This window comes from Callithrix jacchus, chromosome 18, assembly GCF_049354715.1.
Source record: "Callithrix jacchus isolate 240 chromosome 18, calJac240_pri, whole genome shotgun sequence".
In the NCBI taxonomy this organism is placed as follows: Eukaryota; Metazoa; Chordata; class Mammalia; order Primates; family Cebidae; genus Callithrix; species Callithrix jacchus.
The window spans coordinates 15220691-15240061 of NC_133519.1; the positions used below are offsets into that span (position 1 = coordinate 15220691).

At 50.7% G+C, this 19371-nt stretch overlaps 1 protein-coding gene across 6 annotated transcripts in view; it reads right to left on the reverse strand.

The window, feature by feature from the left end:
• The window catches only part of KCNN3 (potassium calcium-activated channel subfamily N member 3), a 176836-nt gene that overhangs the window by 114816 nt on the left and 42649 nt on the right, over window positions 1-19371 (reverse strand). For all 6 annotated transcript variants that reach the window (XM_035280236.3, XM_002760046.7, XM_035280238.3 and 3 more), the window contains exon 2: window positions 10716-10811. In XM_035280236.3, the coding sequence (XP_035136127.1) occupies window positions 10716-10811 (96 nt within the window). The remainder of the gene's footprint in view (window positions 1-10715; window positions 10812-19371) is intronic.

Consider the following 19371-nt stretch of genomic DNA (forward strand, 5'->3'; position numbering starts at 1 on the left):
AGAATTTGAACAGTGGTGAGTTTGCCTTTTTTTTTTTTTGAGATGGAATCTCACTCTGTCATTCAGGCTGGAGTGCAGTGGAGCAATCTCGGCTCACTGTAACCTCCAACTCCCTGATTCAAGTGATTCTCCTGTCTCAGCCTCCCGAGTAGCTGGGACTACAGGTGCGTGCCACCACACCTGGCTAATTTTTTATTTTTAGTAGAGATGGGGTTTCACCATGTTGGCCAGGCTCGTCTCAAACTCCTGACCTCAGGTGATCTGCTGGCCTCGGCCTCCCAAAGTGCTGGGATTACAGGTGTGAGCCACTACACCTGGCCTATTATTGTTTTCTAAGTCAAGTTAGAGGCTGTGTTTAGGGCACAGCAAGCTCTGTGACTGGGCCAAGGCAAGGCGTTAAGAGAAGAGACAGAAGTTGCTTGGACAGTCCCACAAAGGGAATCCTGAATGCAAAACATGTCAGTCATTGTTACCAAAACCATTCACAGCCACTCTCCCAACATTTTCCTTTCCTTGTCACCAAGTGTCCCTCAGACATGGAATTCTGACTATAATCAGAGTTCTCAGAGATCATCCAGCCTAACCTGCCCACTTTACAGACAATACAACTGAGGTTGAGCTAGAGTAGCTTGTCCAAGCTTACCAGTGATCAGCATCCCAGACAAACTGGCCCTGGCCTCTCCTCCATCAAGAACAGGCAGAGGGTTGCAGGGTGGGAGCCCCTCGGGCAGGGCAGGTGTTTGGCTGTTCTTTCTGGGAACATTTTCATTCTCTCAGCTGCCCATGCTGGGACTGTGATTTTTTTTTGTATCCTGAATTACACTGGGAGCTTCCTGAGAAGCGTGTCCACGGCCCCCTCACTTCACATGGCCTAGGGCGAGGACAAGTGTGTGGTTTCCAAGGTAACACATAGCTGGGTGGATTCAGCCTCCCCAGCCACCTCCTCTTCCTGGGAGGCTTCATCTTGAGCCCGCAGGGGAGGAGGTGAGGGAAGCCAGGCGAGGCACCCACCTTCCCATTCACAAACACAACTCCTCCCCTCTCCCCTCCATCCCCTGCCAGGGCTCAAGGGCAGAGGACCCCTCCCCCTCCCCCCCACATCGGGAACTCCTGGAGCTAAGGAAGCTCCTGGAGGACTTGGCAAGAGACGTTTGCCTGGAAGTCAGCAGAACCCCAGCTGACAGGAGGTCGAGCCTTAACAAGCCCGGGGCAGGGCTTTTCACACCTGTTAACGCACATGGGACACAGCACCACCCAGTGAGAGCGTAATCCAGGATGACATCCCCCAGACACAAAACAGAAAGTCAATACAGGCAGCCGAGAAACAAGCCTTGGTACGGCTGCAAGCACACCCACCCCATCGGAGACGCCAGCCAGGGCCAGGGAGAGCAGCAGGGGCCCAACACCTAAGGGGCGGGAAACAGGGGCAGGAAAGCCCCCTCTGAGACAGAAAGGGTTAAGCCCAAGTATTTAAATATTTAGCGAATAAAACCAAAATGTCACAGCGAGACTGCCAGGGCTGGTGTAGTAACCATGGCAATCCGTGGCTAGTGGCAGATTCGAGTGAAAAGGTGCTAGGATCCAGGTGGACCCCCCAGAGGGTGGCAGGGAGGGCCATGGTGGGCAAGGCCAGCTCACTGGGCAACCCGCTGGGACCCGCAGCCCCTTAGGATGCAGAAAACACAGGCCAGATGCCAGGACTGTGGGCTTCAGGTCAGGCTCTCAGCCAGTTAGAGATTCCATTTTCTCCTTAGAATGAGGAGAGAGTAAATCTGCCACGCCTACCCCAGCTTTGCTGCTCATTCATTCATTCAGCCTACACTGAATGAGCACCTACTATGTGCTAGGCACTCTCATAGCTATAGGGATCCCACGGTGAATCCAATACAGTCCCCACTGCCATAAAGCCCACATTCAGGGAAGGGAGATGTAGGCAAGAAACAGTATTCAGAGGCCAGGTACAGTGGCTCATGCCTGTAATCCCAACACAGGAGACCGAGGTGGGCCGATCACCTGAGGTTGAAAGTTCAAGACCAGCTTGACCAACATGGAGAAACCCCATCTCTAGGAAAAACACAAATATTAGCCAGGCGTGGTGGTTCATGCCTGTAATCCCAGCTACTTGGGAGGCTGAGACAGGAGAATCACTTGAACCCAGGAGGCGAAGGTTGCAGTGAGCTGAGATCCTGCCATTGCACTTAAGGCTGGGCAACAAGAGCAACACTCTGTCTCAAAAAAAAGAAAAAGAAAAAATAAATAGTATTCACAAGCAACATAAGACACGGAGAGACAAGAGCCGGTGCTAGGTCCACTCCTAGAAGGGGCACCTTGGGGTCAGGGAAGGGGGATGATGGCGGGAAAGAGTTCCCAGAAGAGGAAATACCTACTCTAAGACCTAAAGGGCAAGGAGGTGAAGGCAGCCAAAGGCCTGATAGATGTGAAAATGCTCTAAACACGACAAAGCGCTTGGCTGGGTGCCGTGGTTCACACCTGTAATCCCAGCACTTCGGGAGGCTGAGGTGGGCAGATCATGAAGTCAAGAGAGCAAGACCAACCTGGCCAACATGGTGAAATGCCATCTATACTAAAAATACAAAAATTAGCTGGGCGAGGGGGCGCACGCCTGTAGTCTCAGCTACCGGAGGCTGAGGCGTGAGAATCGCTCGAACCCGGGAGGCAGAGGTTGCAGGGAGCCAGATCACATCACTGCACTCCACCTGGCAACAAAGCGAGACTGCATCTCAAAAAAAAAAATAATAATAATACAAAGTGTTAGACAAGGTGTGGCCACACCATTTGTCTCTGAGGCACTTGCTGATGTGTCAGCCTCTGAACTTTTTGCCTTCAAAGTGTAGTCTGACAAGGATTTATTCCATGGTGTTCTGACTTATTGGACCCAGTTGGTGGCGTAGCTCCTCTCTCTCTTTTTATTTTTAGTAGAGATGGGGTTTGACCATGTTGGCCAGGCTGCTCTCGAACTCCTGACCTCAGGTGTTCTGAGGCCCAGAGCAGAGCAGAGCTCCAGTGAACCCCTATCACGGGCACTGTTCCCTGGAACACACTCCCCATTTTCAATTTCTCGACCAGGATGCACTTGTGAACATGGGATGGAAGTGGACGTAACCTGACAGAGGAGGCCCCCATGTGGAATTTCCTTGTCCAAGTCTCCTCCCCTTTAGTACAAGTGGCCCAAGCTCTCTCCTCCCATCTGCCCATCACATCTGAGTTAAGGAGCTGACATCTTCAGAGCTAGCCAGGCTGAGAAGTCTGTCTGGGGGAATCTCAAGCTCTCAGAGGTTCAGTGAAGGTATTTCTAATCTGTCAACCAGCAGCCAGAAACACCCTTAGGAAACCTCTACCGGGTGTCTGAAGGACGCGGACTCTAGCCCTTACCTGGGGGGTTTGGGCAGCCTCCACCTCCCCTCGGAGGACAGGCATAGCTTCCTTCTCTTTTCCCCTCTCCCGAAACGCTCCAGGCCAGCTCTAGCCCAGCTCTAGCCCGAGCATACGAGGTCTCTGTTCCTGGTGAATACAGGGCACAGCATCATCTCCCTGTGAAACCTGCCCGGCCTCTCTGGGACAAATGCATCACTCCCTTCTCTGTGGCCACTTGGGGTTTCACAGACACCTCATCTTATGGCATTTATGACCCTGGGTCACAGTGGATCAAGGTCGAGGACAAACCAATTTCCAGAGGCAAGAATCAGGCCTGTTTTATTTCTGGATTCTCGGTGCCCAGCACAAAGTCGTCCTACAATAAATGACGGCTGAATAAATAAAAGAATCAGTGGACTGACCATTTCTGTGGACTGTATTAGGGTTGGCAAATTTACAGAGGTCAGTACACGCTCTGCTATGATACCCCGTTTCTCAGTGCACCTACTATGTGCTAGGCACTCTAATGGCTTTAGGGGTCCAACATTTCATCCTGCGTTACGGACACCCCTGTCCCCGTGACAGCACATTACACCCACCCAGGAGGACACTCCCATCCACAAAGCTGCAGTCACGCCAAAGGGAGTGAGGCCTCCTATCATTCATGTCCTGCCATTTCAAGTAGTTTCCCTGTCTGCTCAGAACTCTATTGGTATTTAATGAAAATATCCACTTTTATATACCTAATAAATTTAAAGCCTCCCTTTCTTTGGTCCCTCGTGTTTCACATTCATGAAGTTAAAGGCCCATAGTTTGTCTCTACCGTTATGTTTCTGTTGAGTTTGAAGAAGAAGAAACATCTGAGACCGACACTAGACCCTGAGGGGACTGATACCCCAGACAAGAGTGGATCCTCACCCCGTTGACCTGACTGATGCCTTCTACTTGGAATATGGCCAAGAACCACACATTGACATTAATGATCTCGGAAGCTCCCATTGCGGGACTTGGATGATATGAACTCTGCCGCTGCTGTCTATCCCATCCTGGGCTCACAGTAGTCTCTCCAATTTAATTCGATGAACATTCGCTGACTACCTGCTCTGTGCCCGGCATTGGCCCGGATCTAGGGACTGCAGCTCCCAGCCCTGCAACTTTATTAAGGATGCCAGGCTCTGCTCTATGCCTCTGGATGTGAATGTGTCTGCACCCCACCCCTTATTCCATGCCTGGGTCTCTGAGCCAGGCACTTCCTCCCTGTGGCCTTGATCCCCTTCCTCCCTTCTTCACTCTTGCCTCAGCTCTGGGCATTGCCATCCCTCACCTGGCCCGTGATAACACACTCCCCACTGTCCTCCTGTCTCTGAAATTGGCCCTTCCCACATTTGCACGCTGCAGATGAAGAGCGGTGTCTCAAATGTAAATCTGATCATCTCTGTCCCCAGCTTGAAACCTTCTCATGGTTTCTGCTGCTGCCTACAGGACATTCCAAAACCCTTCAACAAGACAAGCAAGCCTTACTGGTCCTGCCCACCCTCCATAGTGAATTCACCCCCTACCCAGGACCCTGTCCTGGAGGCCTTCCGAGCGCATGCGCAGTTCCCCATCTCAGAGTCTGTTTACTTTGAGACCTCGGCCTGGGGTATCCTTTCCACCCTGGCAGCCCGACAGCCGCGTTCTCACTTAAGCTAAGGAGTTCTGCATATATTAGCTAATTGAATCTGTACAATAACCCTTTCTGGTAGGTACTGGTTCCAGGTGGGAATGCAAACCTACCCTCGAAGCCTGAGGAAGCTGAGAGGCTGAAGAAAGAGGCTGACATATCCAGTTTCTCAGAAAGAAACATAGGTACTTATGAACAACAGCCACAGTCTCCCTCGGCAGTAAGACAAGATGGTGGACCCTGCACCATGATCCCCCAGACCCAGGGATTGCATACCATAGGGAAGGGGTATTTGTGCTTCAGAAGCAATTTGCCTAAGGGCAGGACTTACAGTAAATCATAGATGAAGGAGGAATCTTAGAGGCTCTCCCGGAACTGGGTTAATGCAAGTCAATATAGAGGATCAGCATCCAAGATGGAGTTACTGTGGCCTCCACAGCACCATTATTAGTCCTATTTTACAGAAAGGAATAGACTAAGGAGGATTAAGTAACTTGCTAAAGGCCATTCTACACACTAGAATATGACAAAGAGCATGATTTGAACCCAAGCTGGGCTGCTCTGAAGTCCATGTTCTCAGTCACCTCTTAGCCTGCCTTCCAGGATGGCACTGAGGAAGGAGACCCTTAATCCCTTTCAGCCTTCTACACTGCCTCTCAAAAGGGGAAGTTAGAAGTCAGCCAGAGGAGGGACCGGTTGGCGCCACTGGCCAAGTTAAGGGTAAGACCCCTGCTGCTAACCACCGTCCCATCTGTAGATCATGGGTATGGTGTGGAGGAATCTTTCTGGAAGGCATTGTTTTTACTTAAACACGATCAAACCTCCACCTGAGTTACGTACCCCACCCCAACTTCACAGATCAACACCTTTTCACGTGTCATTTCTAGAGTTTTAAGCCCAGGACTCTTGTACATGTAATTTCTAGAGTTGTGAGCCTTTAAAAGGGCAAGGGGGCCGGCGCAGTGGCTTACACCTGTAATCCCAGTACTTTGGGAGGCCGAGGCGTGTGGATCACGAGGTCAAGAGATTGAGACCATTCTGGTCAGCATGGTGAAACCCTGTTTCTTCTAAAAATACCAAAAAAAATTAGCTGGGCATGGTGGCACGTGCCTGTAATCCCAGCTACTCAGGAGGCAGAGGTTGCGATGAGCCGAGATCACCCCATTGCACTCCAGCCTGGGTAACAAGAGCGAAACTCCGTCTCAAAAAAGAAAAAAAAAAGGCAAGGATTTTTTTGGTTGGGGAGCTCGGCTGTTAGGCACTTAAGCCACCGCAGCTCCCGGCGGAATCAATCACCACTGCCTTCCCAGCTCCATGTTCAAGAGGTTTGTTCTGTGGCCTTTCCTGCTTCAGCACCAGGGACGGTAATTAAGAGCCACAGATTCACTCAAAGTTGGAGACCCTTGGGAGAAGCAATGGTGGCTTCTGAGTTTCTTGTCTAGAGAACTAGGCTCCTGTCCCAGGCCTGCACCGAGAAGAGGCTCATTAAATACATGTTGGGCCAATGACTGTGTTTAGGGGGCCATGGAGGGCGAAGGAGGGGAGGATCCTGAGGGCATGAGGAGTTCAGTGTTTTGCTTGTGGGGCCGGGAACTGCTGGCGACATCTAAAACATGAGCCTGCAGCCTGGGGAAGGGGTTGGCGTGCTCTGAGAGCTGTTGGTGAGAGCTGAACCACAGCAAACGGACTCTCCAAGGGAGAGCACGGTTTGCAGTCAGAGTTTTGGTAAATAAACAAAATGCATTGATTCCCGTGTTTTCATTTCTCTCCCGGACATACTGGCTCGAGAAGAGATGCCAGTGTCTCTGAAAGCTCCCCGCTCCAAAACACTGACAGAGGAGGAGACTGAGCAGAGACGAGGTGGGGTGCCATCTTCAAACAACGGAGGCTACCACGTGGGAGACACAAGCGCCTTCTTTTCCCTGTTCCAGAAGCAGAACCAGGCCTGGGGCGAGTTCCAGGGAGGCTGCCTCCTCTGGGCAGAAGGACAGGCTTTCTAAAGACACTGGTAGGGCAGCCTCTCCCAAGGGGGCCAGTGGCTCTGTCACGGCAGCACACGCAGAGGCCCTGGGGTTCCTGCACTAGGTGAGCACTAAGTTTAAATATGTCCCCTCCAAAATTCAGGTGTTGCCAATGTGGCAGTGCTAAGAGATGGGGCCTTTCAGAGGTGATGAGGCGGTGAGGGCTCCTCCCTTGTGAATGGGATTAAGGCCCTTTTCCAAGAGGCCTGGGCAGTGTTCAGTTCCTTGGCCTCCTGCCTTCCCTGCCTGAGGATACAGCGATGCAGTGCCATCTTGGAAGCAGAGAGCAGCCCTCACCAGACAGCGGAAGCTGCCGGCACCCTAATCTTGGACTTCCCAGCCTCCAGAACTGTGAGAAATAAATGTATGCTCCTTATAAATGACCCAGTTTGGTTGAGAGTTATCCAACAATGTTTCAGAATTCTCCTTCCTGAAAAGCTCAAGCTGAACAAATACAAATACTGTTCTAGAAGTTTCTCCCCCAGTGCTGGGCAGGGTCTGGGGCCTGGGTGCGAGCTTCTGGGACAAGGCTGGGGAAGACGGGGACATGGTCACCTGGTCCGTGGTAAAATTTAACCAGGTGACCAGCAACCACCGTGGATGAGGAAAGGTGTGAGCAGATTCCTAACAAAGATCCTGGTATCGCCCCAAGGGGAGATGCAGCAGCCACCCCCTGCCCCGCCTGCTTCACAACAGGTGAACAGCAGCTGGCCTTTCCCTGCGGAAGGTGCTTGCTAAGCACTACCCTCAGCATAACTTCAGGAGTCACACTTAGGATAACTCCTCCCTCCACTCACAGGAAGCAGGTCCTGAAGCTAGCTGAGCAGCCAGACTTAAACCAGAGAATTACAAGATTGGAGGGCTAAGTAACAGGTGAGGAAACTGAGACCGCAAAACCAACACCACAAAGCTAGGACCATAAACTCATGCCATGACCAGCATTGGGAAATAGTTACCTTGAACTCAGCATGCTTTCCATTCAAAGAACATGCTACACACGCCTGCTCTTTGTGACACTATAGGTCTCTGGAAATGCAAAGATTAATGCAAAGATAACTGTCCCTGCGGGGCGGAAGAAAGACACCAAACAGAAAACTACAATATGGCCCAGTGAGGTATATATAAGGGTGCTCTGTAGGAACAAACCCTCCCTCCCGCTGACTCTCTGGGCCCAACTGTTCCCACTTCCCTCTGGCAAGAGAAGCTGGGTGCAGAAAGAGCTTTACTGGAAAGGTAAGAGGCACAGGGGAAGTCAGTGCTGGGGACCTTCCTCAAATGATGGAGGCTGCAGGGAGGATAAGGCCTGGGTGGCGGGAGCTCAGGGTGCAGGCAGGGCTGGGCCAGAGCAGGAGGAAGGCCGGCCACCTGCCAGTACCAGGCAGTCATGACAGTGACCACCTGGCGGACCCAGCTGGTAAGTGACAAGGCCCAGCTAGAAGCAGTGGAGCAAAGGTCACAGAAAAGTGACCAACGTTTCCATTCTGTGAAAGCCCACACTGCACTCTACACCGTTCCCAACTCCTGCAGGGATTCAGCAAAGTGGGTGATGTGCCCATACTTCAGATGGGGAAACTGAGACCAGAGTCAGAATTCAACACAACTGATTTCACTTTGTTTCTCCAAACGGTGTCAGGCCAAATTGAAGGACCCCCCAATAGCATCATCTAGTGCCCATGATGAGGACTGAAACAGAGGTCGGCCATGAGCGGGACATGGAAGAAGGGTGCCCAACCAGGTTCTGGGCTGTCAGCAACATGACCCTGTCACCAGGCCAGAGCTGAGTCAAGCTGCAGCTGGACCAGAGCAGGTCAGGAGCTAGGGCTGCAGGTTCTGGGCCAGGAACAAGGACTTCAGGAGCATCAGAGGGAGGGACACCTGGCTCCACCCACCCCAATGCCTGGAGAAGAAAGAGGAAGTAGGCTTAGCACCACTGTAGTGTGGGGTTGAGGCTGAGAACAGTTCCTCTTCTTTCCCTTCCTCAAGCCTGGCTCATAACTGAGTTTTATGATTTTGCCTTTTCTCCTTGGTGTGTGTGACACCTCCCTACACAGGTCAGGGTGACATGTAGTAATACAGACGCCCTACAGATGAGGACATGGATGCTGCGGGACTGCCCGGGTCCCACGCTGGCTTTGGGTTGGGTGGAACCGGGCCTGGAGCCTAGGTTGTCAACTCCTGTCCCATCTTGGTTCTGCAGCCCTATTCCTGCCTGCTGTACTCCTGGCTCCTTTCTGGGGCCAGCTGGACAACGGTCTGAGTTAAAGTCCACCACTTTGTCCGATTCAGACTCCATGAAGGAAGTCTGAATGCCTAGTGGCATCTGGAACTCTCAGCCCTCAGGGCACAGCCCCTGTCCGTCCAAGCCCCTGCAACCCTTTAGAGACTGAAGAGTCCCAGCAGCCAGGTCAGTGTCCTCTGGACATCGACAGAATGGAGTCCTGCCAAGGTGGCCTGGAACTGAGGCTTCTGTGTCCCAGCCAGCCTCCGTGGCCCCTGACCCTCGGACAAAAAGCCAAGGCTCTCTCTAGGAGGAGGAGGTGCTCCCACCTGCATCCGCCCACCTGCTCCACCCTGAAAACACTGAGTAACAAAAGGGACAGGATTTGAACAGTGTCATTAAATAGCGCTTCACAAAGCACTCTCCCGTGCACTCATTCCATCCTCACGACGGCTCAGTAGAGCTGGAATAAAGGCCCCATGTTCTAGATTAGAAGATCGAGACCCTGGAAGGTCACGGGGCTGGCCAAAGACACACTGAGAACAAAGGTCATGGCCGAGACTTGACCCCAGTTTTTCTGACTCTGAGCTCTGGTCTTTGTCAATCTCTCGCCTGCCGCCCAGATGTGAATCTATCTGTGCTCCTCCAGCCAAAGGACCGGGATGGTTTCCAGATTCACATGCACATGAGGAAAAGTATCTGGATAGTTTAGAACTGCTTAGGTCCACAGCAGTGCCGGTCAGCATGACGGGCCAGGGGCTAGGGGAGGCTTGTTGTCACCAGAAGATGCCTCAGATCTGTTCCCTCCTGTCTGACCCTCCTGACCTAGGTCAACCCATCCTCCCTATGTCGGCCAAACTGGAAATGCACCCTGGAGGCCCAGCCAGTGTTTCTCTGGGTACCAAGTCAGTCCTGGGCAGCAAGAAACAGAGGCCTCCTCAGCCCCAGCAGACTCTTATTCTGTCTAGAAAATGATACCCCCAGTTTGGCACAGCGGTGAAGCCCACACCATTCACAGAAGCAGACTCCTTGGTGGAGTTGGGGTACACGAGGCAGGTGTGCCTCACTGAGGGGACTGACTTAGCAGCCCACATTCAGAAAGGATCCAACAAGCGACAGAAGAGGCAGACAGTGCATCAGGGACCTTCCCAGACCGGCAGTGCTCGCTAAGGGTCCCAAACAGGGCAGCCTCGCTCAGCACGAAGCCCTACGTTGGCCTCTGGGATCCCCACTTTGAAGACAACTTCACAGTTATTCTAAAACCACACGGCAGCCTCGCATTTGGGTCCAAACCCGAAGAGAAGAGCCACGATCTTGGGCACCATCTTGGAAAATCGCCCAAGCTTAGGAAGTGGGTTTTGGGGGTGGGGATGGGCTCGGCTCAGAGAAAAGTCAAAGGATCAGCTGCTGTATGAAGGGGTGAGGTGGGGGCACCTACCTGGACTTCACGTGTGTGGTAGGCGATGATCAAGCCCAAAAGGATGATGGTGGACAGACTGATAAGGCATTTCAGGGCCAACGAAAACATGGAGTCCTGCAGGAACAACGGAGAGAGAGGATTAGGGAGTGTGGGGAAGGAGCGGCTCGCTGTACTCTGCAGCTGTGTAAAGGAGGAGGGATGGTTACCAGCCCCTCCTAGGAGCAGGTGTAGCACAAAGTCAGCCTGAGCCGCACACAAGCCCTGGACTGTGCCCGGGCTGGCTGTATCTCAGCGGCCGCCCCCTGAGCCTTGTTTTCTCGGGCTAAGTCGTATTTGCATTCCCGGGATGAACGCTACTTGGACATGATGTATTATGTTTGTTATACATGGCTAGATGCAGTTTGCTGATGTGTTATTTAGAATTTGTGCTTCCGTGCTCATAAGTCATATGAACATCATTCTTTTTTGTGCTGCTATTACATGGTTTGGGCATCAATATTATGCCAGCTTGGGTCTCTGTTTTCACTTAACAAACCCAAATCAGAGGGTTTTGGAGGCAGAATTCTTTCAGGAATGAATTCAAATATCCCGGCAGCTGCTCTCCTCTCCTGGCTTAGGCCAAGGGCAGGGGAGGAAGGCAGGAGTGGCAGAGGAGCTACTGGAGAGAGAAAGGGGAGAGCACAGGAACAGAGAGGGGTCCTGGAAGGAGAAGGACACTGGGGGTCCCTCCTGCTAGGGATTGGGCGGGGGAGGTGAGCCCTGTGGCCTCCACTGCAGCCTCCAGTTCCAGGGAAGCTTAGAGAGCCTATGGGGCATGGTTAAGAACATGACCTCTGGGGCCAGACTGCTGGGTCCCAGCCCATCCACAGCCACTTAGCGCTACATGACCTTAGAATGCCCACTCCACCTCTCTGCAGCCATGTGCCTCCCGTGTCAGATGGGGATAAGATTCACGCCTACCTCACAGGGCCGCTGTGAGAATAAAGGAGTTAGTGTATGTAAAGTGTCAGGGACAGTGCCTGGCCCAGTGTTAACTACCCTTATCATTTACTTTGCATCCTCCACAAATCAGGGTGTCTGGGATGGAACTTGGTGCACCTCGGGGCATTTGGAAGCTGGAAGGAGAGATAGCTCCCAGTTCCAAAGGAAGGAAGGAACACAGCCCTGAGCAAAAGCAGCAGATGAGATCCAGGCTGCATTTCCAAGCAGTGACCGTGTGTGTGGCAGCCCTGCGCTCCGTTCTGAGTGGTGCATGCCACAAAAGAAATAGCCCCTGTCTTTAGGGAAGCTGGCTATCAGAATGATGCCTGATGTCTAGAAGGCACCTTACAGTTTACAAGGTGGTTTCATGTATTTGTTTTCATCCATCCTCACAACAGCCTTTTACCTTATAGATATGACAGGCTGAGGCCCAGAGGGACGGGTGGCTTGTGCCAGAATTCAAAGCCAAAAGCTCTGACTCGCAGAACAGCGCTGCCCACAAGCCCTCAGGCACACTCTTCAATGGGAAACAGAATAGAAATATGGGAAGTGTCCATTTAAATAGACCTACATGACATCATAAGACATCAAGGCTTTGGGAGGCTGAGGTGGGTGGATCACGAAGTCAAGAGATCAAGACCATCCTGGTCAACATGGTGAAACCCCATCTCTACTAAAAATACAAAAAATTAGCTGGGCACGGTGGTGCGTGCCTGTAATCCCAGCTACTCAGGAGGCTGAGGCAGGAGAATTGCCTGAACCCAGGAGGCAGAGGTTGCGGTGAGCTGAGATTGCGCCATTGCACTCCAGCCTGGGTAACAAGAGTGAAACTCCGTCTCAAAAAAAAAAAAAAAAAAAAAAAAAAAAAAAAAAAAGGCCAACAAGGAAAGGTAGAATATGATCAATTACCAGCGTGAAACCTGCAGTAGACCTAAGGGAGCTTAAGAGAGGGAGGCCACTGTGGATGAGTCAGAGACCGCTTTCAGAGGTGGATATGAGGTGCAGCTGAGATCTTCAGAGTGAGACATGTCCAATATGGTAAGAATGAGAATGAGAGGAGGGCTTGGTACTTGAACCCAGGACTTCCAGGTACCCAGGGCCATGCTCTCGGCCACCCTCTGTGGGCTGAGACAGAATGAAAGTGCTCTCCCTGGTGTCTGTTCATCTCACCATTCGTTTCATTGGTACAGTTCTTGAGGCCCATTGGACATACAAAGGAAAACTAATAAAGTAACTCATCCATTCACTCACAGTTTCAACCACTTCTCCATTGCTGAGCACTTGCTAGGTATTCAACAGTGTGCTAGGTTCTGTAGGATACAGCTAGAGGGCCCCTGCCCACCAGAAGCTTCTGATCTGGCTTATTCACTAACTCTGACTTTCTACATTGTGTGGGGCCATCCAACTATGGGAAAAGGTCTCCATTATCGGCTCTGCATAAGATGATCTACACATAAGCCAGTCTTCTTTTAGCCTCTCCCTGTTCCACAGTTCCATGGAGAGCCGCCTGCAGTCACTTACTCAGCTCACATGTATGGGGGTCTAAGCAGGGCTGGGGCTGTGCTGGTCTAATGTTAACGCAGAGAAGGACAGAACGCAGGGCTGGCCCTCAGGAAGGTTCTGATCCTCACAAGCACTGCCTGATGCCTGAAACACTACCCAACCACAAGACCTGGAAGGGGCTGAAAAGAGCCGACGGTGAGTTCGGGAACACTCGGACTGTATTAGGGTGAGAAAAACCTCCATATGCGAATCAACTGGGGACAGCTCACAATGTTTCGCAGCCAGAAATGACCATAACTTTCTTCTCAAAGGGGTCTGAAAGCATCTGGGAGCATCGCACCTTCCTGGGAAGGATTTGGGATCAGCTGCACATTTCAGCCTCTATTTATTACTTTTGGCAGAAATGAATTGAAATCAGAATCCAAGTCTATTTCCATCATTTTAAAGGAAGCAGCGAAGAGAAAGGGGCCAGATGCTGTCTCTCTCCTTTGAGCCTCTTCCTTTTGTCCTGAAGCTCAAAACCTTTACATGAATAGGCAACTCCCACCTGCTTCCTAGTTTTAGCCGGTACAACTTTCCCGGCCAGCTCCAGCCCGTGGGATGACCAAGCCCCGTGAGCTGGATCAACAGGGACTGTGGATATTTTACAGATTTCTTTGCATTCTTCATTGTGTGTCAATTAAAAAAAATTAACCAACCACTTTTTTTTTTTTGAGACGGAGTTTTGCTCGTTACCCAGGCTGGAGTGCAATGGCACGATCTCGGCTCACCGCCATCTCCGCCTCCTGGGTTCAGGCAATTCTCCTGCCTCAGCCTCCTGAGTAGCTAGAATTACAGGCACACACCACCATGCCCAGCTAATTTTTTTTTTTTTTGTATTTTCAGTAGAGACGGGGTTTTACCTTGTTGACCAGGATGGTCTCGATCTCTTGACCTCGTGATCCACCCGCCTCGGCCTCCCAAAGTGCTGGGATTACAGGCATGAGCCACCACGCCTGGTCCATAACCAACCACTTTTAATAGTTGGAAAGGATGTCAAGGAAGTCTGGCTGAATTAGGGATGTTTTCTGCTTGGTAAAATGTTGAATCAGCATCTTCTCTCTGCTGCCTGAACGTCAATGAAGCTTGAAATCGATATGGTGCCTTGGGGGATGGCAGTGACACAGGGCTGCTATACACCCCAGGATGGGATACCGCCACACCTGTTGCCCCCATTCACTCCCTTCTGAGGGCCATAAGGGCCTCGTGGAACAGGGGAATCCAGTGGTCAACTGGTCAACCCTTCTGCTCCCCGACTCAGAACTTTTCAACACCATAGTGACAATCCTCAACACACAGGAATACTTAGGAGTTATATCCCATTGGATGAGAATCTTTTCTTAAAGCCACTTATTCCTAAATGCCCACAAATTTTCAAGTGGCTAAGTAGACTTGAGATCAGGCAGTGCTGGAACATTATGCAGCCACTGAAAAAACACTTCTGCAGAGAATATCTGAAGACATGGAGAATAGTTGATAGAATATTAAGTGAAAAACTCAAACCCCAACAATATGTAGTGTATTTCCAATTACTTATATATATATATTTTTTGAGACGGAGTTTCACTCTGGTTACCCAGACTGGAGTGCAATGGTGCGATCTCAGCTCACCGCAACCTCCGCCTCCTGGGTTCAGGCAATTCTCCTGCCTCAGCCTCCTGAGTAGCTGGGATTACAGGCACGAGCCACCATGCCCAGCTAATTTTTTGTATTTTTAGTAGAGACGGGGTTTCACCATGTTGACCAGGATGGTCTCGATCTCTTGACCTCGTGATCCACCCGCCTCGGCCTCCCAAAGTAAATTTCAAAAGTTTTTTAGTGTTGAAAAAAGACTGAAAATATGTCAAATATCCTGAGACACTAGGGCATTTGTCCTTTCTCTTTCTTTTGTCCTCAAAATTTCTACTGAGAAAAAAAAATACATACACACACACATATATATATGTGTGTGTGTATATATATATACATATTTTTTTTTTGAGATGGAATTTTGCTCTTGTTGCCCAGGCTGGAGTGCAATGGCTTAATCTTGGCTCATTGCAATCTCCACCTCCTGGGTTCAAGCCATTGTCCTGCCTCACCCTCCCGAGTAGCTGGGACTGCAGGTACCCACCACGGTGCCCAGCTAATATTTGTATTTTTAGTAGAGATGAGGTTTTACCACGTTGGCCAGACAGGTCTCAAACTCCTGACCTCAGGTGATCCACCTACCTCAGCCTCCCAAAGTGCTGGGATTATAGGCGTGAGCCACACCACACCCAGCCAAGAATATACTCTTTTTATCAGTGAAAAAGTTGTTTTGCTTTTTTTTTTAAAAATATGAGCCCTGAACTGCTAGAAAGAGCCATCCGTGTAGATGGGATGATTTGTCTTTGTGATTTGGCAAGCCCCTGACTCGAGTGGCTGTAGGGAACACCCAAGCCCAGCCCAGTCCTTTGATGTAGATAAAGCACATGAGACCCCAGTCTTCTGGACCATTTCATTCCCTCAATGCCCAGTTCCTGTGATATACTACAAGATGTCATGACACTCAACTCACAGTAGGAGATCATTCGCTCCCGCCAAGCGGGGACAGGGGCTTGTGTAACCCTGGGGCTGGGGACAGGACGTCACACCCTCCCCAGACAACTGGGTTGCGGCATTTGATTCACAGGCTACCAGCATCCATGGACTACTATGCTCACACTGTATTACCTCCGAAACCTACTGGATGCCCTAAGTACAACAGGTGTTTTATAAGTGCTTTTTTTTTTTTTTTTTTTTTTTTTTTAAGATGGGGTTTCATTGTGTTGGTCAGGCTGGTCTTGAACTCCTGACCTCAGGTGATCCACCCGCCTTGGCCTCCAAAGTGCTTGGATTACAGATGTGAGCCACCACGCCTGGCCTATAAGTGCTTCTTAACTGCTTCATAATAGCGCTTTTAGGAGCTGGGGAGGGATAGCATGGGGACAAATGCCAGATGTGGGTGAAGGGGAGGAAGGCAGCAAATCACACTGCCACGTGTGTACCTATGCAACTATCTTGCATGTTCTGCACATGTACCCCAAAACCTAAAATGCAATAAAAAAAAATAGTGCTTTTATTTTTACCTAACATTTACTGAGTACCAATTAAGTATAGATCTCAGAATGGGTCTTCCATACACTTCACGTCAAATCCCCACCCCTCACAGAATCGTAATGATTCCATTTTACCCATGAAGAAACGGAGGATCAGCGAGATGCAGTGACTTTTCCAAGGTCACACAACTAGCCCAGCTTTCAGCTACACACCAGATTTTTCTACATACTACGCCTCCCCCCGCCTTTAAAATGACCTAGGCTCCCAGGTGACTTAGTGAGCTCCTGTCACCCTAGCACAGTCTGGCTCCACCTGTCAGGGGTGCTGCAGAGGAGATTCCTGGCAGGGTATAGGGTTGAACAGAATTCCTGAGAGCTGCCTCCATCCACGTGGTCCCTGTTCTGCTCCAGGCCACGAGCCAGCCCTCCACAGATCGGTGATTTCTCACTGATGACAGTAACCTGTGATAAAGCACATCTATAGGGGCCTACCACGCAAGGATGGCATTGTCAACCCACTCTGACAGAGGAGGAAACTGAACCTCTCGGGAGTTAGGTAACTTGTCCGAGGCTCACCATGGCAAAGCCAGGATCTGCAGCAGCCAGATTTCTCTGCCTCCAAGTCCTATGCCCTGCTTGTGCCCCCGAATCCCACCTGCTCCACGGACCATGCCTTGCTGGCCCTCCAGTATCTGCTGTGAGGCTTCTTAGAGCTGCTCCAGCCTTTCCTACCCTGAGGCTATGCAGAGGGTGATGAGGTGTGTTCCCCAGCTTCTGAGCCAGCCATATAAATTGCTCTCCTGGCCTGCCTTGTAACTTCCAAAAACAGGCCAGAACTGTAATGATTATGGTAGATCTTCCCAGAGACTTTCAAGTTCTAAATGCATTTTATTTTTTGGAACATTGCGAAAAAGAGAAAGCTGTGCTTCCAGACAGAGTCCTGGAGGGACACTGAACCAAAGCGAAATATTAGCCTAAGATGATGATGTGCGGGCCCCTTCCCCAGCCAAGCTGATACCCACAAAGAGTATATGTGTACATGCTGTGTGCGTGTGTTTATACACACATGTGGTCCATTCATGATTTCTGTCACTCGCTGAAACCCCCAAAGGGAAAAGGTGCTAGCATCTGAAGCGCAGATTTACCTAATTAAGGTCTGGTGCGCCTCTCTGACATCACTATATTTTGTGCATTCAATTTGGAAAATAATTGATTTTAAATCTTTTCTCTCTAATAAGGTCAACTTTTCCTTCAATTTCATGGAGAGCTCCAAAATTGATTGATATTCAGCATCGGCTTATAACTGTGGTTCTGTAACGGTTGTCCTAATTAGATACTCTTGCTAATTAATGCTATGCAAATTAAACCAGCCTCTCTTCTGCTGGCAGGGAAGACTGCATCCCTGGTCACCATTCTCCAGGGGGCCCAGAGGCTCCTTTCCTTCCACATCAGCACCAAGCCCTGGCCTTCTTCCTTCCTCAATCTCATGCCGCCCAGCTCTTGGGATCTTTCACTCTTATCCATCATCCTCAGCTCCTCTCTTAGCACAGCCTCCTCCTTCCAGGTGGAGCATCCTAATTCAACTGCTAGGCCAGGCGCAGTGGCTCACTCCTGTAATTCCAGCACTTTGGGAGGCTGAGACGCGTGGATCACTTGATGCCAGGAGTTCAAGACCTGCCTAGCCATCACAATGAAACCCCATCTCTACTGAAAATATAAAAATTAGTCGGGTGTGGTGGCGCATGCCTGTAGTCCCAGCTACTCAGGGAGCTGAGGCAGGAGAATGGCTTGAACGCAGGAGGTGGAGGTTGCCGTGAGCTGACATCGCACCACTGCACTCCAGCCTAGGCAACAGAGCAAGACTCTCTATCAAAAATAATGATAATAATAATTGCAGCTAGTGGCCCTCCCAGCATCCTCGGAGTGGCTTTCCAGCCTGGCTCCTACCAGAAATCAGTTAACACAATCCTGTTTCTGTCACTAATGAATGAAGTGACAGGATGAAGTCACTCAGACCCTCTGTCTCCCAGGACTGTGCAACCTGACAGCAGGGAAGGCAGGCAATGCTGCCACAGTGGGAAGGGGGACTCTGGGGACTCCAGAGGGCAGCTGGACCTCTGACTATCCTGAGAACGGAGAAGGGCCAAGACCCTGACACTTGCTAGCCAAGAGAGCTCTCTGGAAGAGAGGCCCAGGGCGCGGACGGGAGGGTGCAGGGGTCTCAGCCTCCTCCGTGGCGAACGCCTGGCCTGGACAAGTTGCTTTACTCTCCTAAGCCTCAGTCCCCAGTAAAACGAGACTCCTGGACAGAACCATCTCCGAAGTTCCGTCAAGCCTGATGTCCAAGGCGCCAGGCACACGCGCCATGACAAACAGGTCACAGGGACACGCCCAACACTCATCGCTTTTTTGTTCTGTTTTTTTTTCCACAGGAGTTTTCTTTTCCCAGGCGTTTCTGTAGATGATGAAATGCTGGGTGTGAAACGGTCAGCCACAAAACCCACTCACACCATCTCCTCAAACACAAGGCAAGCTTCCTATTTTCAGTCATGGGGGCTAAGAGAGACGTCTATTGTCTTTTTCTAAATAACAGATTTGAAACCAAAAGGCCAGAGTTCCAGCCAAGTCTGCGACTAACTAGCTGTGTGACATTGGATCGGTGTGTTAACCTCTCTGGGCCTCTGGTTTCTCCTCTGCAAACCAGAACTACACTTACTTGACTCACAGCTGTGAGGGAATAAGATGAGATCGTGCATATGAAAAATCTCACTCTGTTTTCACACAAAGGGAAGTGTGCATTCCCTTGTAGCCAAATACCCTTCTCTCCCATACAGATGTCAGTGCAGGTAAAGGCAGCTGGTCCTCAGTCTGGGGCTGCTCGCCCCCAATATCAGCATTTTATGGCTGCAGCAATTTATAAAGACATCCCCAAGTCATTTCAGAAAGACACCTTTGCAATCTGCATAGCCATTCATTCATACAACGCATATTCACTGAGCACTTACCATGCCCAGGGACTGTGCTGGGTACTTGCCAAATGCCAGAGATTCCCCACCCCCTCCAGCCCCAACCCGCTGAGCCTGAATCCCATC